The 21,617-nt window shown below is 43.5% G+C and overlaps 1 protein-coding gene across 3 annotated transcripts; it reads left to right on the top strand.

Annotated features, from left to right (window-relative positions):
• Window positions 1-519: 519 nt before the first annotated feature.
• Window positions 520-21,374, top strand: si:dkey-117m1.4 (uncharacterized). 3 transcript variants are annotated; one of them, XM_076884904.1, is made up of 10 exons: window positions 520-664; window positions 5,886-5,969; window positions 9,100-9,194; window positions 9,488-9,569; window positions 10,184-10,553; window positions 12,353-12,424; window positions 14,662-15,806; window positions 16,559-17,388; window positions 17,546-17,782; window positions 19,526-21,374. In XM_076884904.1, exons 1-10 carry the CDS (start codon window positions 570-572, stop codon window positions 19,777-19,779), a joined length of 3,264 nt encoding a protein of 1,087 aa, XP_076741019.1. In that variant the 5' UTR covers window positions 520-569; the 3' UTR covers window positions 19,780-21,374. The 3 variants fall into 3 exon arrangements, with proteins under 3 accessions (XP_076741019.1, XP_004564406.2, XP_076741020.1); XM_076884905.1 differs by having other exon boundaries at window positions 537-664; window positions 5,927-5,969; XM_004564349.3 differs by lacking the exon at window positions 5,886-5,969.
• The last annotated feature ends 243 nt before the right edge of the window (window positions 21,375-21,617 follow it).

Here is a 21,617-nt window from a genome sequence, read left to right as displayed (position 1 = left end):
TATTATTCGTAATAGTAGTAGTAGCATTATTATTAATCCATTCAGAAGTTGGTCACTTTGCGGTATAGTTTCTTTTGTAAACCCGTAGATAAAAAGGGAGTGTAAAAGTGAGTAAAACAGTCTCATAAGTATGTTGTATTTTCTTTTGTTTGAATAAATAACATGAAACGATATTTTTCTTTTAATTTATTTTGCAATTCTCTCGTTTCAAGAGCTAATCACGCTTCTGAGAAACGGTCTACTTTTTCATCTGCTTGCTGGGCGCATCCATTTTCCCGTAGGGGTGGCCCACATCACCCTATTTAGTGAACGATACGATATTTAACATTTTCTTGTTGTGAGGAAATTTAAACACTAGTTTAGTGAAGTCGTGTCTTGGTGCGATGTTTGCCGACTGGGGAGCCGTGACAGACCACAGCAGGTCGTGTTTTAGCATCCGTCGCACCCCTTCACCGAGTTGCTGTGGGAGCGTCTGGAATAACCTTGGTGTGAGCCAGTTGAGAGGCTGGAGAAGAGAGCGAGAGGCTGAACGGTGAGGCGGCCGAAGATCAGCGATTGCTGGCGTGAACATGGCGGAGACTGTACGCTCACTCTTCGAGTACCGGGACCCGCACAGCCTGGATAGCGACGGAGAGGGAGTGAAACCAGCACCAGCACCACGGGGGTGAGAGAGCCCGTTAACTATGAAATACAGGCTTTTAATAGTTTAAAAAAGAAACTGCTTTAACATACTGTTTTCCTACCCGTGACAGCTAGAGTCGGGTGGGTGTGTGCGCGCATGTACGCGTGAGGGTGTTTTGATGCAAGTAAAGTTACAATTACAGTTCATTCGTCGAGTTTGTCAGTGAGTGAACGTCCACTTGAGAGAAATTACACGAGAAACTCGCGTGTTTGTTTCGTTGTTACCTTGTTTTTTCCACCGTTAATTCCACCTTACAAAGCGGCTCCAAAAAGGGGTGTGCGCGCGTGCGTGAGCGAGCGTGCGACTGTTGTGTCTGACAGTGAATTTACCCACTGAAGAAGCTGTGTGTGTATGTGTGTGTGTGTGTGTGTGTGTGTGTGTGCGATAAGTGACAGAGTGAAGAATAATTAGCACAGACACACAGTTTCAGCTACAGTAACAACGCATGCACCACACACTTGTTACTTTTCCAGGTACGCGGGGAAAGATGGAGGTTAATAGTACGTTCTGTGTTAGTGTACATAACAAAAGTTTTCAGCACCACAATCCCACTGCTCACTGTCACAAAGTTATAAAAATGCTGGAATTAGTGTACTGTCAAAGCTGCCCTGTGTCTATCTCTCTGTGTAAGTGCGCGCCCGCGCCTGTGTGTAGGGCGCGCTCTCGTGTGTGTGTGTGATTGTGTGAGAGAAAGACACACACACGCATAGGGAGGGGAGAGAGCGTGAGAGAGAAAGGAGCAGCTCTGTGTGTGTGTGTGTGTGTGTGTGTGTGTGTGTGTGTGTGTGTGTGTGTGTTAGAGCAGAGGAAGGAGGAGGGAATGTGTGTGTGAGGGATGGGAGGGGGAGAGAGTGTGTGCGTGACAGTGTGTGTGTGTGTGTGAGAGAGAGAGTGAGACAGAGATGAGGAGTGGGAGGGGGAGCACAGTGTGCAAGGAGTGTGTGACAAAGAGAACAGGAGTGTGTGTGTGTGTTTGGTGGTTGAGGGAATGAGTAAGTGTGTGTATGTTGGGAAGACAGGGGTGTGTTTGAAAGAAGAGAGAATGTGTTTTAAATGTGTTTTTCAGAGTGTGTGTGTGTGTGCTTTGTGTGTCTAGTTGTTTGTGAGTGTGTGTGCAACTGAAATAGAAAAATAGAAACTAATTTGTGTGTGTGTGATGGGGGGGGGGGGGGTAAATAGAGAGTGGGGCATGAAAGGTGTGTCTACGGTGAGGCACAAGAGAGGGACAGAGACAGAAAGGATTGTGAGACTGTGAAGGACATGTGTGTGTGAGTGTGTACGTGAGAGGAGCATATAAAAAGTGTATGTGTGTGTTTTGGTGTGTAACTGTGTGTGTGTGTGTGAAAGAGAGAGAGACAGAGATAGAGGGGAAGTGTGTTAGAGGCACAGAGAAGGGGAGGGGAGAGTGTGTTTGCGCATACGTGTGTGTTAGGAGAGTGGGGGAGGGAATGTGAGTGTTTGTTTGTGTGTTCATGTGTGTGTGTGTGTGTGTGTGTGTGTGTGTGTGTGTGTGTGTGAGAGAGAGAGACAGTGTAGGGAAGTGTGTGAGAGAGAGAGAGAGAGCAAGCACGAAGGACTGTGTTTATGTGAAACCAAGGAGTGTGTGGGTTTCAGTGTGTTTTTAGTAGGGATAACAATCACATGTGTGACTGGTAAAGAGTGTGTGTGTTGGCTAGTTGTTTAGGATTGTGTTAATTGTGCATGTTGTCTTAAGAGTAAACATTATTTTTGGGAGGTGTGTGTCAGAGATGGTGCAGAAAGTAGTGAGGGAGAGAAAGTGTGTGTCTTTAAGAAACTGAGGTGTGTGTGTTGGTGATGAGCAGAGGGTGGGGGGGTGGGATGGGGGTTAGAGAGGGAGAGTGTGTGTGTGTCAAAGAGGAGAAAGCTAGAGAAGATGGAGGGTGTGTGTTGCACACAGAGAGACAGCACACAGTGAGTGAGTGTGTGTGTGTGTGTTTAAGAGAGAGAGAGAGCAGGAGAGAGAGAGAGAGAGAGAGAGAGAGAGAGGAAAAGAGAAGGGAGGGTGTGTGACAGGGTGAGGATGTGCATGCGTGTGTGTATATGTGTGTGTGTGCGCATTCACTTGCATGCGTGCAAGCTTTTGAAACAGCAGGGGAGGGTGAGTTTAAGTGTGTGCTGTGTATGTGTGTGTCTTGGAAACTGAAAAAGAAGGCTTGGTAGCTGCATATGCTGCGTGTGTGCGTTTTCTGTGTTTGTGTATTTGTTCTGGTAGGAGGTGTGTGTGTGTGTGTGTGTGTGTGTGTGCGTGTGTGTGTGTTCGTCCGTCTGTGAGTGTGTGTGTTTGTTCTGCAGTCAGTAAGAAAGGGAGGGGTGTGTGTCAAGGGGGAGACAGACACAAGGTTTGTGTGTGTGTCTGTATGTGTGTGTAGCTCCTAGACAAGGGCAGTATGTTTGTGTGTGTCATACAGAGGGAAGGAGAGTGTTTATGCATCTACTTTGTTTATGAAAGAGGAAAGGACAGTGTGTGTATGTGCGTGCATGCTCAAAGGAAAAGTATGTTGATGTGTGTGTGTGTGTGTGTGTGTGTGTGTGTGTGTGTGCCTGCCTTGTGTGGGTGGTATGGTATATGTGAGAAGGGGGAGGAGTGTGTGTGTGTGTTTGTATCTCTTTTATTATTGAGGATTCTGTGTGTGTGAGTGTGTGTTGGAGAGAGAGAGAAAATATTCTGCATGAAGGACAGAGTATATGTGAGGCTTTATTGAGTGAGTTTGTGCATGAGTGTGTGTGAGATTGTGCATAATCCAAATGTATGTGGAGCGCAGAAACAGTTGCGTGACAAGAGGTTGTGTGTCTTTGCATCTGCCAGCACACGTAGTATTTGTTTGTTTGTGGCTGAGAAAGAATAATGGGTCTGATGGAACATGTGTGTATGCGTGCCGTACAGTGGAGGAGAAAATAAATTGTAGCAGATATGCATGAGTTTGAGAATCTGTAATGTACAGATTGAATGTGTGCGTGCTTGCTTTTGTGTGTGTGTAAATGAGGGAAAAAGTGTGTGTGTGTCAGAGATGGAACATGAGACTGTGGGTTTGGTTATTTGAGAGAAACTGAGCGCTGGGGAGAGAGAGAGAGAGAGTGTGTGTGTGCTTCACTGAGCTTTTCTATGTGTGTGTGTGTGTGTGTGTGTACACATGTGAGCTTTGGCGAGAGGGGGAGGGGTATGTGTGTGTGCGTGCATGTGAGCTTGGCTAGAGAGAGAGGATATTTGTGTGCACTTTGTGTGTATGTGTGTGTGTGTGTGTGTCAGAGAGTGAGTGTGTTTGCGTGCCTGTAAGCCTGAGAGGGAGGGAGGGGTGTGTGTGTGTGAGTGCGTGTGTGTGAGCGCCTGTTTGCGTATGTGTGTGGGTGTGTGTGTTTGTGCATGCATGTGGACTAGGGAGGGGGAGGGATGAGTGTGTGTATGTGTGTGTGTGTGTGTCCGCGCACATGTGGACTCTATGAGCTCTGTGTCTGTATGTGTGCTCACGCATATGTGGGTCTTGAGTATGGACTTGTTTGTGTACTTGTGCATGCATGTGGGTTGGCGAGAGGTGTGTGTGTGTGTGTGTGTGTGTTGGGAGTGAAGGAGGGAGAGAAGAATGAGAGAATCGATTGAGAGGGTGAGACAGGAATGGAGGGAGATATCGAAGGGTCAACTCGCCGAAGAAGTGGAGGTGAGACAGATTTGGTTGGCGAGAAAGTTCCCAGAAACTCAGTGAACCAGAACCGAATACACAGGCAGACGCTCAGAAGACCCAAAATAATCCAGCAAAATATAAATGGAGAAAAACTTTGGTTTTCTGGAAATAAGCTGCTAACCTGTTGGGAAGCTAAACCTGTCTGTCCCGAGTGGTTTCTGGCAGTATGTAGGCATCACTGCAGAGTCCCCCATGACTGCAGTTATATTCTGATAAGCTATAACTTCATCATGCTGTTGTTATTCTCACGTTGTTATTTAATCATCCGGTTTAGTTACCAAGTATCAGGGGTGTAACGATATTTGCTTCTTTGACTTTGTTTGCTTCAGTGCGCCCTGCGATCCACATAATTGCTGTCTGAAACTGCACCACGTGAGGCCAGATTGAAGTTTTTTTTTTTGGGAGCGCACAACCTGTTTTTTGTTTTTTTTTTTAAATACTGGCTGTTTGTCAACTACAGCGTGAACGCAGAGTTAGCCATCACAGCTGGGCACATAAAGTGCGATTTCTACTCATTTTTTTATTATGTGTTAACTCACTCCCCATTTTAACAAAAAAATTAACCCTTCTGTACATCCATAGCCTGCAAGTGTTCTGCAATTTTTTAAATTCAGTTTTATTTATTTAACGCAAAATCACAGCAACAGTTGCCTTAAGGGGCTTGATGTTGTAAGATGAATACTATAATACAGGTCAGTGCAGTATAATGTATTGTGGCTCCTTAATTTAATCACAATCACAATTATTTTGGTCAGTATTAAGATCAATGGAATTATTTAGGAGTTCTCACTGACTTTGAATAAATAGTGGATTTGTTCAAATTTCAACTATAATGTAAGCGAGCTAAACTGCTGCAGCCAAGGAATGAATTTGCTGGTACAAGTAAAGAAGATGGCAAAGCGCCACAATAGTCGTTTTATCTCACTTATATTGCTTTCATGAATGAACAGTTTAATTGATTGCACAATCCTAGCGCACTCTGATTTCAAGCATAGCAATTCCTGTAAAATGTATTCAGAATTAAAGCAGATGGCCGAGTTCTCATGCTTACAAAAAAACAGAAAAGTCTTAAATTTGTAACTCTGTTATACTGAGAGTACAGGTGCTATTCATACAGTGTACCTAGATCATTTATTTACTCTTTCTTATGATATGAAAAGCCTAGCTAGTTTTTTACGCTATGTCCGATTGATCGAATATGTTTTGAGAACATGTTTGTCTGGCTCAAATTTTGAATATTTGGTTATTTAAGCTAAGTGTATTAATTGTCAGTGTGCGACATAACACAGCAGAGTGTTGTCACAAAGCGCGTGTGGGTTGCTGGTTTTCACAGAGGATGTTATTATTGTAACGACTGGTCGGCCGCACGGTCATGTGGCTTTTTAAATTCTGTGATAAGTTGAAGAGCACAACTGTTGTGGAGGAGACGTTTCGGCTTTCATGCACGTTGAAACGCTCTATTGTGATTTGTTGGTGATTACCGGGTTGTTTCTCTTCTTTTTCAGATTTATTTGCAAATCAGGGTTTGTGTGTTTGTTTGGCACAGGCACAGGGAAGCTTAACAAGAGGAGGGGAGAAAATCTACATATGTGAGTGCAAATGAAGGCGCTCAGTCTTGTTTTACACTATCATAAACACACAGACATGTGCACACAGTATCATGAGATGGGAGTGGAGTGGATCAATAGAAAGACAGTGGGTCTGGTTGATATCTCCTCAGTGACTGTCCTCCCCTCCCTCTGTTCTGTCTCTGTATTATTTTTCTCATTTGCTCCCTTTTCCTACTTTTCTCCCTCTCTGTTTCCTACTGCTTCAGTTTTTTCCTTTCTAGCCCTTTTCCCCTTCCTCTTCTGTTTTTTTTATTTCACTCTCTTGTCTGCATGCAAACACACACACACACAGACCCACACACACACACACACACACATGCACGCACTGACAGTAATGAACACTTCAAAATCCAAAGCACGATCTTCCTATGGCCTAGTTTTAAAAGCCTCCAATGTCATGTGAGTGAAAAATAGACTGACGGAAAACAATATTGAGATGTGTGGTAACAGAACTAGCCCAGATTCTGCAGAGGCAGAATCAGTTTGGCTCTTGTGAGTTTGGCTGTTTTGGCGTTGGATTTACACTGAAGAAGAAAATCTCACACGGCCATACTGGGCTCTCACAGGTGGCGGCATTCAGGCTCCATGGGGGTAATGGCACTCTCTTTAGTTTTGATCCGGGTGTCTCGAGTCCAAACACTCACAAGATGGCAGGCTCTTACTATGATTGATACAGTCATTATGTGTTGTATGTTGATTTGTCTCAGTTTAGTTTATTATGGCTCCTTGACACTCAACAGTACTTAAACTGTATTTATTTATTTACTGAATCTCTTTCTGGGGGAGGAAAGTGGCGGGCTGATTAGGATAATGTGGTATTTTCTCATTTAATGGCAAGTTTTATTCAAATTAAATATCACTTTGACCAGTGGGATTTTTTCCTTTACTTTAAACAATAATAAACCACACATCCCATGCTACAGCCATTTTCACACATGCAATGCAGCCCTGAACGCAGATTTATCAGACAGGGTGAATGTGAGAACGCAAATGTCAGAGGCACTGGGATCAGACACTGGCGGGTCTTTAACCTAGTAGCTCCTTACTACAAAGTCTTATGTGTAGCCGGATTATTCGAACATTGTCTCAGTCTGCAGCCGTTTACCCCCAATGAGCAGGCGTTGTGTGCTGCCTATTGCATGCTCCACGCTGCCTCACCTAAAACCACACAGCGTATTATCAGTAGTGTGAATGCGTCTGTTTCCTGCTGCACGTGAGAAAGGACGGCTGGTTAAAATACCCTGACCATATTTGAAAGTGTTGCAAGTTCATTTGTGAAAATTTGTGACTTAAATTTGGTAAATTTTCATGTTTTCACACATGCAGTGCAGCCCAGATGGAGGTGCATGTAAGAATGCAGCAGTCTCGATAGCTTTCTACTATAGACTCTGCGTTATGTCTGATAACACACAGAACAATGTCTCGGATAATACTAATGCGATCGTGGCTCAAAAGTTGGGAGTTCGCCTTGTAATCGGAAGGTTGCCGGTTCGAGCCCCGGCTTGGACAGTCTCGGTCGTTGTGTCCTTGGGCAAGACACTTCACCTGTTGCCTACTGGTGGTGGTCAGAGGGCCTGGTGGCGCCAGTGTCCGGCAGCCTCGCCTCTGTCAGTGCGCCCCAGGGTGGCTGTGGCTACAATGTAGCTTGCCATCACCAGTGTGTGAATGGGTGGATGACTGGATATGTAAAGCACTTTGGGGTCCTTAGGGACTAGTAAAGCGCTATATAAATACAGGCCATTTACCATTTTTTTATTTTAATGCCATTCACACACTTTGAATTATAGGATTGTGGAATGGGAGTAATATGTCCTTCTTCCCGCATGTGGCAAGTGATTGATTATTGATTATTTCAAGTAGTGAGAAACAGTCCAGTGAAGATTATCTGCTGTTGTGTGTTACACATGAGAAAGTGTCCTACGTTCATGTGTGAAAGTGGCTTACATCTGTAATTTGTGGTTAGTTTTTCACTCTGTTTCTGATATGAAGTATGCCCTAAAGTTTTTGAATCCTAAAAGTGCTGTTGGTGCAGTTCTGGGTGCGTGGTAATGTGCATGCTGTGGACATGATGGGACAATCCCAGTGCTGGCATCAGACTAATCCACTGATCAACAGGTGGTGCTAATGAGCCAAGAACAACAACAAGACCGTAGTGATTAATGCAGGGTCTAATAATTTACAGTTTGCATGAGATACGTTTTGTACGTGTTACTTTTTGTCTTTGTGGCCCCCTTCCACTACAGAAGAATCAAAGATTGAAAAAGCAGCATTAGAAACACATCCATTTGCCGCAGTGGACAGTTTTCATTGTTTTCAGCACTAAGTTTCACTGAACTACAGAGAGCTCTTTGTATGTTGTGACTGAAGTCTTCTCCATTGAAAGTATGAAAGCTGGATGTGATGTCATTGATTGTTCTCGTCATCACCAGTTCAATGTTTTGAACCTGCATGTGACGAGAGAGGTGCAAGTCTGACTGTGAACCTTCGTGCTCATTGGTTAATTACTAATTAGTCTTTCACACTGTCTGTGGTCTTCTCCAAGGGCTGCACAAACAGGGGTAAGCCACATATTTTTGACACTGCCCCCTAGTGACAGCACACAGGCACAACATGTATACCAACCAGTATCTGGAAAGCTGTGAAGGTCAGTGAAGTATAATGAATATAATATAAGGATGGCTAGCTGCTAATTACTGGGGATGTATTTGCCTCTTAATTAAAACATATTTGTTGCTCCCTGAGCCCTCTTTAATTTCTGAACCTGAATTGTGAGAAAAAGACGATTATATCCTCTTTGCCAAGAGTTTTGTTGGACTTGGACTGAGCGACTTCCTTAGTCAGTCGGTGCAGATCGTGTAAAATCCTAAACTCTACTAGATTTTCCTGTTGTTCCAGTCAAACACGGTGAAGAGCTGTTTAAATAACCATGTTCTACTTACTGTGCATTTTTGTTTGCTGATATTGGAGTTAGCCCTCCAATGTGGTCTGCATTGATTCATTAGGTGGCTATCAGTTTATTGATCATATCTGATTGATGTGAAGTTTGGCCAGTAGGCCAATTGATTAAATGATAATTGTGTGCTTTTGTGGGTCTGTTTGTTTTCTGCAGACGCGGCTGTGGGAGGAAGAGAAAAGGGACGCCCATGAAAGTCTTTGTAACGCCCACTGAGGAGGAGAGCGTGTCTGAACACAGGTTCAGCCCAGGTGTGTGTGTGTGTATTATTATTCTTACAGCAATGACCTGTGCATGTGCATGTTCATGTTTGTGTGTGATATATGTATCTGCATCTGTTGGTGTGTGTTTGTGACTGGTGTGGGTGCAGAGCATGTGACCTAGTTTTGTGTATGTGTCTGTGTGCTTGACTGTGTATGTGCTGCTATGTGCACTTGTGTATGTGCTGCTCCAGGAGATGGGGTGATGCCCTGTGTGTGTGCCCATGTGTTTCCCTGTGCACATGTTTGTAATCCTTTTATACTGACAGTTTCTGTGCTCTCAGGTGAACGAAAGGAGGCAGGAGAGAATAAACGTCCCATGCTGGACAGTCCTTTCTACAATTCAGAGCCTACTCCTCATCCCTGGTGAGTGTAAATTAAATAGTACTTCCTTTCCATCTTCTAGACAAAATAAATGGTGACTAACCTTCATTAATTCAACTCAGAATTCACCAATCAGAGCAGCAGCATCTGTAAACCCTGGGTGGATGAACTCCTGGCATATTTACTGTTTTTTGTATTTTTTTTAAACTTTATACATGACTCAAATGACTGATGAATTATAATAATTACTGTATATTCATTTTCTGTAAAGCAGCTACTTGTTTCAGCACTAGGAGCTCAGTCTGAGTGGAGTTTTTTTTCTCCTCCTCTTACCTCATGTTATGTATTTTCGTTGTTTTTTCCTACCAGCCTACCTTTCTGACATGTCTCCCCAATGTGATGTTTGTGTAAAGTTGGTCAGAAGGTTCCTTTGTAAGTGCGCATGCGCCATTAGCGTGCTGCCTGCTGTAACCCTAATTTCCTTCAGGATTAATAAAGTATTCTGATTCTGATTCTGAAACACAGCTAGAAAAGCAGAAACACAACATCTTTCCAGTCCTAAGAAAGTAGGAAAAAGCATAAGGACAGAACAGAATAATAAAATATTATTTTAATAAAGGTGAATTTTACTTCCAATCCTCCACCTCCTTCATCAGTGGTCCATCGGAGCAGGCTCATGACAAGGTCTCCCCCGGACTCAAGCACGGCTCCTGCTCATCCTCTACACCAGCTCTGTCTCCAGCTGCTTCCTCAGCTGCAATACCAACGCCTGTCCCCGCCCCCGCCCCAGCCTCCGCTGCTTCAGCTCAGGCCCCCTCTCTGACCCCTGCGTCCACAGCTCCAGCTGCTCCAACAGCCTCCGCTCCGGCTCCGACAGCCAGCTCTTTCCCTCCCTCCCCTAACTGCCGTATCCGAGAGGTCCACTGCGGCAACCAGGTGCGACTGGTGGTTATTGCCATTCGAGACATCACCAAGGGCGAGGAGATCACTGTGGACTACAGCCTAACCGAGTGGGGCGAGAACCTGGTCAGTGTCATGGCACATATTACATCGAGACTTTTTCTCATCCTTAACCTCACATTAGTGCTTGCTTATGTTAGGGATCCTATAGACAGTCTAACAATGCAGAAAACCTGATGAAATGTTAGCGCTTGTTGCCAAAATTTGGTTCAAGGATTGACTGCTTTTTTCCAGTGTTTATCAGTCACTCAGGGAGAAATTAGTTTTAAAAAGGTCTCCTCGTCAATAGTAGCCAGGATAGACCACAGCACAGTGCAGCCACAGGACATTTTGTTTTGATTGAACGTAGCTGCTCATGTTTGCTTTCTCTTTACAGCTCAATCATCTACTTAGCCAAACCTATAACAAAACAGTGTTTTTATGCCTACATAAAAGAAAACTCCCCCCAAAAAAAGATCTGGGCTCACCCCAAAGGAAAACCACCACATTAAAAAAGTAATTTAGTTAAGAATGGAATAGATTTGTATTTATCTAGTGGTCAGGCATGGCAGACTTCATTTAAATAAGGTAACACAGACTTATTATATATGGGCCAATCCTCTTTCTTACACGTAGTCACCCCCAAAGAGCCCATTTTTTGCTAGGAAAAAGCTTCACACTGTATGTAAAGGATGGACTGAGCCTCTGTGACATCACCTATTTGTTTGGTTTATAGTCACTGTTTTAAAGCCTCGAGCTCAGCTATGTGTGTAATGAGTGAGGGGTGGATCTGACTGAGAAACTACGGACACTGCACACTCATGCAGCTGCGTCTTGTCAATCAAATGTCAGATAGACCATAATATAGAACATGAGCCATCCTGTTCATCTTAATAAGACCTGAAACTAGCGAGACCACAAATTTATCAAGATAATGTTTACTGAGGTTATGGATCGAATGAGAAGTACTTAGAAGTACTGGACTTATTTTCGCAACTGGAAAAGTGACTCCCCCTGCTGACCATAAGAAATAACGCAGATATACCGCACATTTTCTTTTCAGCTGTGGAGACCACAGCCATCTTTTATATACACTCTTTGGCTGAAACTTCCTTTTAAGCTCAGGTGGAAATTCAGTTTTAAATCCAAACCCAACCGCTGGTTGAGGATAGGTCAAGGAAAGCCATTCACACTCTGAATATCACTGATGGCTTCAGATAGGCAACCATATGTACTCACATTCTTGGATCAGCTTCAAACACGTATCCCTGTTTCACACACACACACACACACACACACACACACACACACACACACACTGCTCACACATTAATGTTACACACACAAGCTAAGCAAGGCATGGGGTTACCATGGTGATGGTTGAGCTCCAGCTCGCTTTCTACCTATAGTGCTTAAGCAACAGTCGCCATGGTTATTGCATGACATCTGTTCTTTTAATGGATCTCATTAGATCAGATCAATTTATTCAACAGGATGATGATACCAGAATCCATTTAGGAAGATTAAATTGACAAAAATGGAGAAATTGACATCAGTGGCTGCAGTGGAGCCAAGGCGGCTCACGTTCTGTTAGACTTTTGTTATTGGTTAATTGATTTGCTCTGTACCCGGCATTCCAGCATGATTGATAATCCCATTTTAATTTCTTATGAGAAGCTGACAGTGTTTGAATGCAAGTCTATTTGAACTTCTTTTTGCTTGGCTCGTTATTGAGACTTTTGGCGTCATAATCAACCTTTGCGCCTTGGGCCAACTGTGGAGGGCTATCGTTGTGCTCTCTGAGTGACAGCTGAGTCTGATTGTGATGGCAAACATTAATGTGCAGCGTGCTGGCTGTTTTAATGTGAGTGGTCTGTGTCCCGCAGGGTTTTCGTGGTACTGTTTCTCCCGCGCAACATGACTGCAGCTCTGACACCGAGACCAACAATATCAAAAAGGTAAAAGAAAAACACCACTTGGTTCCTAAAAGCACAAACAGTGATGTAAAAAACAAAACAAAAAACCCCCGCAGCGTTGTAATTTTTAAAGATGTGACAAGTAGACTTTGCGCAGCACATGTAGTTACTGGGTAGGAGGGGCTGTTTTTGAAGTCTACAAAGGAAAAGCCACATAAATTTTTTTAAATAGACACTTTTTGAGCACATATCCCAACATGAAAATCTCTGTTCAATCGTAACTTCAAGCATTACAAAATATGAAGGTGCTTTAGAAGGTGCTTAAAAGCCAGAGCTTGTCTTCATAAAATCATCCCTTAAGTTTACTTATTGAACTTTTAGATCAATAAGTAAACAAAACAAGTTGTTGTGGCAAAACTAGTCAGCATGAATAAACTTTTAAATTCTATGTTGAATTCTAGGTGATGTCATTCTGCAGTTTAGCAACAGTTAAAAGTTAAAATCTCCTTTTCCTCCATACAAAGGCACCAGGGACTTGTGGGTAGTGTAGTATTTAGATCTGTCAGCCACACCCATATAAAGGGCAGAGAAAATGTGATTTGCCAGGAACAAAAGATTTTAAAATGACATTAAAACCAGAGGATCATTACATTAGAGTAGGGGTGGGCAATCTCAGTCCACGAGGGCCGGTGTCCTGCAGGTTTTAGATCTCACCTTGGGTCAACACACCTGAATCACATGATTAGTTCGTTACCAGGCCTCTGGAGAACTTCAGGACATGTTGAGGAGCTAATTTAGCCATTTAAATCAGCTGTGTTGGTTCGAGGACACATCTAAAACCTGCAGGGACACCGGCCCTCGTGGACTGAGATTGCCCACCCCTGCATTAGAGTAATTTCTTGGTTGTCTTTTCACATATCCCTAAATTACTTTCTAAATATGAATGAAATTTTTTTGTTAAATTAGGCTTATAAAGTTTTCTCTATACATTGTAAGTATTAAACGAAAGCAAAATGGGTATTTTTTATATTTTCATCTCATAAATTAATAAACTGGCAATGTCGTATTACTCCTTGATGTTCACATGTTTTACTTTCATTGCTATAATAGCATTTTCTGCAAAAACACAGTAAGATAAGTAAGATAAGAGCATAGTGGAGTGTATGGTAACTGATAAATAAAAAACATTTTTTACTACAAGCCACATTTACCCATTCACTGATTCATAAAGAGCATTATTTTATGCCTTAAGGTGCTTTTTTCTATGAATCTCATACTCTCACTCCAGTGGCAATTTGAGGTTCAGCATCCTGCCCAAGTTGTTTTCCATTGCAATAGAGGAACATTTCAGTGTGGGTGGGGTTGTTATAGCAACACGGCCAATAAGTCCAGTGACGTCATTTGTATGCAATGCAAAGGCAACAGTGGTGGACATCAAGTTGATGGTACACCTGCTGCTAAACCTCTGTAGCTCTACGTTGGACCACTGTTTTAGTTCGTGTGTAACAACTTCCTCTCATTGCTGGATTTAAAAAATGGCAGGTTTGATTTTTGTAAAGAAGTCACTCTTATGACTCATTCACTGACGTCACAGTTTTGGCTCAACTTAGCTCACTTGGAACCCCGGATGAGAAGGTACTAAAACAGTACCAGGTACTACCAGTTAATGGGGAACTCTAAAAACTGAGTAGAGTCAAGTGAGTAAAACTAGTGGAAAAGAGGCTGTTGTGCCATGACAGCGTTTCACTAATCAGACTAACAAAAGTTAAACATGCCTTTAGTTGGGATATATTTATGTGAGCAGTGACATTTCAGTTTCATTGGTATGATCTCTAACAGTAATTCTGCCAATAAGTGATATAGTGGACAGCTTTGGAAAACAGCTGTGACTTGGTAGCTCTCAGTGTTTTACAGCAGTTAAACAAGAGCTGCAGTCATGAACTAAAAGCATCTCAGCTTGGCAACTTGTAGTTTTGTTTTGTTTTGTTTTTTTCCTGCACATATTGATCCTCAAGGTTTTATCAGTCTTGCCTATTAAAAATTCTGTTGACTATAATGCACTTATTCAAAGTGGATAGGATAAAAGTTAGGAATATTTTTGCAGATCTGTACAACACATATGTCTAAAGGGAAAAGAAAAAGGGTTCAGGAAGGAAATAACAAAGGTTATGAACTTCAGAAGACTTCAGTTATTTGAAAGTGGACAACTTTTGTGGTAATTTTATTACTACTGTTAAAAAAAACGCAGGCTAACACTTGTTGTTGTTTTTCACGTGCAGGAGGAGGAACCACTCTCCCTGACCACCCAGCAGCAGCAGCGGCAACAACAGCAGCAGGAATATGTCACCCCGTCGTGGTCCCTCTCCCCGTCATCCTCGCCCATCTCCCATTCTGATGCTAGTGACTCAGATGCTGGAGATGAGGACAACTCTAGCCCGCGTGGGCGTGCGATACGCCGGCGAAAGAAACGTCGAGGCACTCCTTCAAAGAAAAAGACCCCCCATCGGACCCCACCGGGGAGGCCGCCGCAAGTCTCCCCATCGAGCGGTCCTCATCACAACCGTCTGTTTCCTTCATCCCATTCTTCAGCGCAGTCTTCCCCACCCTGCTCGTCTTCATCCACTTCTGTGTCCTCAGCCAAGCCTGTGTTCAAACCTCCAGGTCCTTTGGCTTCCAACACTACATGCAGTGTCACCGCGAATGTCTCCAGAGGAGGAGTTTCCATAGACTCCATGCGCCAAACCTGCGAGTACTGTGGACGCCACTTCCGCTCCCTGGGCCGCCACTTAGATAAACACCATGCTCATCAGCCCGATGTTTGCTCCGCACTCGTCGAGCGCTACACGCAGATGCCCCGTCTGCAGGCACAGAACTCGAACCCGGCCTCAGCTCACACGCACACCCAGCAACGCTCGAAATTGTCACACGCTACAGGACAGAGCCGCGGTTCAGATCTATCACCAGGCAGCGTTCAGGATCTCTCCATGTCTCCGCCCACTCTCATGTCAGGTAACCAATCCCCTGCTCCCTGCAGTAGAAACTCCACCCCTCTTGTTCTGACTCCTCCACGAGGACAGAATGCAGTGCCGGTGTCAGTGCTTAAGAGGAGCCCGCCTCCTGTGGCTCTGACGCAGTCCAAGAAGGGAGCGATGAGGAAGCTTAAGAAAGAAAGGCAGGTGGAAGAGGAGGAGGAAGGCATGGATGAAGATGAAGAGGATGTGGAGGTTGTGGAGGTGAAGAGACCAATAGACGAGGATGAAGTAGAGCTGGTGTGCCCTCAGTCCTTCAGCACCAAGTTGGCCAAAGAGATACAGCCACCAAAAGAAGAGGAGGATGAGGAAGAGGAGGAAGAGGAGGAGGAAAATGGGGTGATGGAGGTAGAAGATGAAAGTGGGACAGAAGATAAGGAAAAGGACTTGCTGAGGTAACTTAGTCAGTGAATGAGTTGTAAAAGTTAAGGGCGTTACACACTGAACGCATTGCGTAAACAAAATTCAGAAGCTGACATGAAGCGATGATGAACTCACAACAAACTCCAAACTATTTGCCTCTGATGCCACCTAACTACACTGATAATAACAAATATTAATTATGTTGTCTGATAACACCGGCCTCCGTTTTTAATTAAATTTTTCATTTACTTTCATTATTTATAAAAAAAAATAACTGAGATTTTCAAATGTACCAACACTGTCACTAAAACCTGCCACAATGTTACCACAAGAGGAGTCAGTCTGATCTCAGCCATATACGGCAGCTAACATAGCAATTAACTTCATTTTTTTCCTAGGATTTCTATAAATCTATAAATATAAACGAAAACAATCATGTGTCTGTTGCACTCTACGCAGAAAGATATTTGTATTCACTAGAACTTTACATTTGTGCTCAGCCACCTTCCTGTTTTATATTAATATAAGCAGGGTACAACCATATGGCAGCCAGCTGAGTAGTCCTCATTGACAAAGGCTCATTCAGGCTGATGCTATAGTGGGAGCCTTTCTGCATTTATAAATTAAAGAACAAATAAGTTACCTGCAAACCTTCAAGAATATTTATGAGAGTGACTGCAGTCAGTCCAAGTCAATATTTGGTTTCCTGTATTGATACAGTATCGCCACACTATGCTGTATAGATTATTATTTTTTTTACCTACCTACTCCTTTTTTTTTGCAGTGGTTCGGGGCGTCACCACATGCTGCCCCTGCTCTCCTCGTTGTCCTCTCTGGTGCTGTACCTCCGCCGGCTGCAGCACTCGGCCTTCTTGTCTCTCTCTCGCCAGCTGCAGTCTGCCGAGGCCTGGCGCCTCCTCTGCCACTCCAGCCTGGCGCTCCTTATCCTGTATAACCGGCGGCGTGAGTGTGAGGTCTCTAAGCTGTCCATCAGTGAATATCGGGCCCGTATTACTCCTCAATGCCCTGTTCCTGTTCCACCTGGTGCCCCTCCAGCTCTTACCCCATTAGAGGCCTCCCTGTCGCCCTTTGAGCGCATGGTGCTTCCACACCTCCCCAGAGTCGGAGTCCAGGGTAAACGAGGACGTGTCCAACCCCTCATCCTACCTCCTCACTGTGAGCCCTGTCTGGAGCTTCTCCTGCAGACACGGCAGGATGTAGGAGTTGACCCTGCAAACCCATACGTTTTTGCTCGACCCTACCACTCTCCTGCCACGCCACTGCGTGGCACCGATCTGCTGCGCAGCCTCGCTCGCTCCAGCGGTACCCGCAATCCCCGCGCCCTGACCCAGACCAGGGTTCGTCGACAGGTAGCGATCCTAACTCAGCTGCTGCTTCTCGGGGAAGGAGAGGAGCCCGGACAGCTTGGAGGCAGCGCTGTGGAGAGGCTCGAACACTTCCTTGAGAGGGAGTACCACGTGACGCAGAATTGTGCTGGTATTGGCCAGGACCCAGGCCTGATGGGCAGAGTGGGCCGGGTCGTGCTGTGTGGAGAGAGGGATGGAGTACTGTTCAGAGGAATGAGCCTGAACCACATCTGTCTGGAACTGGATGGTGAGATGGATGGACCGCTCGTGAATGAGTGATGTTTTGTCCTTGGATTGTAACTTTTCTTTCAGTTTTTTGTGAATGATTGAGTGTGACTGCAGTTTATTGGAAACAAACATTTTTAACATCAGACTGATGAAGTTCTCTTCTTTGCTCTTTTCAGTCATGTCAGGAAACTCTGCAGACTCGTACTCGGAGGGAGAATCTGAAGGGGAGAATGTGAAGGAGAAGCCTGAGGTGCACGCCCCTGCTCCGGCTCTGAATCCTACACCCACCCTGCTGTATGTCAGGAAGGGCAAGAACAACGGGAGGGTCGGACGACCCAAGAAGCTCAAGAACAACCAGCCACCCCCTCCGCTTCCTCTTGACCCTCCACCCGCAAACCGCAGGAGAGGCACAGGTCAGCCTAAATCAGGTTTATTTGTGTGTCGAGTGTTATGTGCATTTGCACAATGCAATGAGATAGTTGTGTGTATACGATTTAAAAATAAAAACACTCACACCTAACAAGAAAATTGAAGCCGAATGCATTTATAACACCATTATTAGAATATGAAAAGGTGAAATGAGGAAGAAAAAAGGAGGGAAAGAAACTTCACAACATGAATGGTTCAAGCTGTTTTGTTTGTCAGAGAAAGTGAAGCCCAAGGTGAACTGGTGCATCTTTATCCCAGTAGGGAATATTCACTGGTTGAGTTACAGGAAATAAAAGCTCAATGTTGAAGTCACAAACATTTGATGTACCAAAGGAGCCTCAAGAAGTTGAAGGTTTAGGAGGTGCAAATAATTAAGGCAAGGCAAGTTTATTTGTATAGCACAATTCAACAACAAGGTGATTCAAAGTGCTTTACAGAGACATTAGAAACAAGAACAAATAAAAAGCATGATTTAAAATTAAGATGTTTCGTATTTGAAGTATCTTTAGTTCAGTTTTATTGGAAAGTAATGGATATATTTAGGGGTTTGGGGAATGATAAAGCATAGTATTGCAAATATTGTAACAATACCGACACCAAATATTGCTACTTTATTAAAATAATAAAAATTCTCTGGGAATACTATAACCAAGAGGGCATCCAACACTCAACACACTTAGCGTGACAAAGCTATCTCCTCATTTAGAGTAAACTAATAAATCAGTTACATGAGGAAAAATAGGATGTAACCTCCTTGCATCTACAAAAAAATACATAAAAGAAAATCAACAGCTGCCTGGTAAATGTATTGATGTTTTCTTTTTCCACATTCTGGGACCAATCGCAGTTTGTGGTGACTGATTGGTTGCCCAGAGCTTGAGAGTGGTGGACACCCAAAACCATTTTTGTTCACAAGGCGTTTGCACAGGTCACCTGATAGGAGGAGACCTTTCTGCAAACAGTCACAGTCTGACTTGGACTGACTGCAAACAACCTCAGAGACTGTCAAAGGTGGCCTGGTAGCACGTAGCACAAGTGGACATGGTTGGTATCGCTGCACAAAGGATGCAAAAAACACACCAAGCTGTCCCTTTTCAGGACATAATTTTTTACATAGAAATCAGTAGTGTCTTAGTTAATAGCTCCAAATAAAGAGCGATCTCAATAAACAGCAGTTGTGGAATCTGATGGGCACAAAATGTTTCTCTCAGTTTGTCACCACAGTCATTTTTTTCTCTCCAAGTTTGATTTGTTTGTTATTTTTCTGATAGAAGTGCTTCCTTCTCTAGAGCTGACTTAAGTGGTAATGAAGTGTTTCAGTTGCATCACTCCTCATTAAACAGTGTGTTGTCTGTTATGTGTGCAGTTGATAAAGAAATATTTTGTCTCTTGCCAAAAAATTAGTTGTGAGATTATTCTCTTTTAGTTAATTTACAGCACCTTGTATTTTAACTGTACTGGCAGTAAATTTACAGTCGTATTAAGTTTACTTTTAGTCATATAGTTCAGAAATCTGTGGATCTTCCTGAGTTTCATCACCAGATCTTTATCTTTATCAGACTGGACCTCAGTTTTTATGCTAACATGGAAAAGAAATGTCAGAAAAACAGAAATGTAAACGCTCTCAGCTCTGTATTTTCTCCAGTTCAGCCATAAGCTTTGATTCAGAGTACGAGCTCTAAAAAATCATTTAACCTCTAACTCTGTTCCTCTTTTGTTCACTGCAGGAAAGCGAGGGGTCCTGAAGCGTCCCTGGTCAGAGGCTGAGCGCGCTGCAGTCGAGGAGCACCTGACCCAGAACATCAATGAGCTTCGCGTTCCTGCCAAGGCTGACTGTGAGCGCTGCCTGCAGCAGTGCCCCCTGCTGGTCAACAATCACCGCGACTGGCGAGCCATCAAGTTCTACTGCCACAACCGCATTCAGCTACTGAAGAAGAATCAGCGGCGTGAAAGCGAACCCCAGCCCCTCACTGTCTGCTGAGGGGGCGGGTTTTGGGTGGGTTGGGAGCCCGTAGGATGTTTATTTCGGTGCAGCTGATCAGAGCAGAATCTCAAATGGTACCTGCTGCCCACAAAATGCACTAATTTTGAGAGGACGGTCCTAAATTTAACACCGCTCTCTGGCAGTGCGGTTTGTTTTTGACGTGGCTTCTAATTTGGCACCTGATGGCATTTCATTTTGAGCCATACAAAAAGAAAAATTTGTGCCGCTCCATTTCAAGGTCTTAAAATTACACTCGAGTATTCGTGGTGGTCCTGGTTTTGACGGTTACAGTGGAAGTCTTGTTAAAAAGCAGTGCGCTTGGACTCGGGTGCCGTTTGAGACGTGCCGTGAGAGACCACAGCCTGTGCTGTGTTGTACATGGACATTTTTTTCCCTTCTTCTTACATGGATACACTAAACTGAAATGTAAACACAGGAGGAAACCAATCCCTACAGTGTTGTTATATGAACGTTGTGAAGTAGCATTAGTGTTTTCTGCACTCGGAGACGTTAATAGGACAAATGGCCCGCACTCGGGGGCCACACTTTCCTTCATAGCGGCTTTATAATTAGAATAGACCTAACTTCTGCTAACTGAGAAGAGAATAGCCAGATCTGTCCTCAAACAACTGCGTTTTTTTTTTTTCATACAACTGACTGTGCAATTCTGTTCGCATAATATTTGGACCTTAATTTCCATGTGAGGTACTAGACGATGAATGAGTTATGCTCTTGAAGCTACTATAAAGTTTTTTTTTTAATTAATTGAAATGAATCTTCATTGTGATGGAGACAATGGGTTTCATGGCAGCGACAATTAAACGGCCTGTGAATGTTGTGAAGTTCTATTTGGATACCTAAGATGTTTAGTTAAATCACAAAGAGCTGTTGTGAAGCCTGTTGTCTTTCACGTCAACTGATACGGATAAATATTTTGCCCTGAGCAACTCTTATGTTTTAGCTATGATTTTGTGTCTTTCTGCCCATTGCACATTTTCATTCATAGCAGTAAAAAAAGGTGCTATAGGCCAATAAGCTGGATATCACTTTATGTGTGGAGAGGAGATTTCCCTTGGTTGTGTTAAAAGTTACTTAAAAAATGGGCATTTATCAGAGGAGTGATTGTTCTGTGGCGCCACTTTTGTTGCATTGTCTGTCTTGTCCTTTTCAATGGCTAGAGCTCCTCCTCCTCTTTCTCTGTCCTTTCCCAGCCACACTACACAGTTTGCAGCTCGACCAGATTTTTATTTTTCAGTGTTGCTGGAAATCTGTGTCCATCAGAGTAAAACCTCCATAAAACCTCAAAATGGATACTTGAAGTAATTTAAACCTTTTGCAGAATCTTTGACCTTATCTCGCTCTAGCCTTGCCAGTTACATTGTACATAACAAATATATTATCATTGAGCTAACTGGTTGTTTGTGCTAGGCATTATGTAGCTTTCTCCATTTACAAGGTGTTGCTATCTGTACATAAGGCAGTTTTGTAAATACTCTACAGAGAAACAAAGAAAAAACACAATGTATGACATGCCTTGGTTATTGTGTTATGTTTTTTCTTTTTTATAAGTCTTATAAAAACTTAAAGATCTACGATTTGTGTTGTGGTTATTTAAAAAGCTGAAGTGTTTTATTCTGTTGGAAAAGAAACACTAGAAACACTAATGTCACCGGGTCTTAACTCAATGAAACACCTACACTTACAGGCCACTAAAGCACAGTAGTGTGAAAAAGTGATTGCACCCTTCCTAAGTTCCTATTGTTTTCCATGTTTGTCACACTCAAATGTTTCAGATGAAATGAATTTAAATATTACACAAAGATAACACAAGAAGG

The sequence above is a fragment of the Maylandia zebra genome, linkage group LG6 (genome assembly GCF_041146795.1).
Source record: "Maylandia zebra isolate NMK-2024a linkage group LG6, Mzebra_GT3a, whole genome shotgun sequence".
NCBI classification, from domain to species: Eukaryota; Metazoa; Chordata; class Actinopteri; order Cichliformes; family Cichlidae; genus Maylandia; species Maylandia zebra.
Note: the sequence above shows the minus strand (reverse complement) of the source record. Positions and strands in the feature narration are given on the sequence as shown.

Excerpts from the sequence above, each read along its gene's own strand:
- si:dkey-117m1.4 (XM_076884904.1), top strand. The coding sequence starts at position 570 with ATGGCGGAGACTGTACGCTCACTCTTCGAGTACCGGGACCCGCACAGC. Across the intron at positions 10,554-12,352 it reads CCGAGTGGGGCGAGAACCTG|GGTTTTCGTGGTACTGTTTC; the intron begins GTCAGTGTCATG and ends TGTGTCCCGCAG. Across the intron at positions 15,807-16,558 it reads AAGGAAAAGGACTTGCTGAG|TGGTTCGGGGCGTCACCACA; the intron begins GTAACTTAGTCA and ends TTTTTTTTGCAG.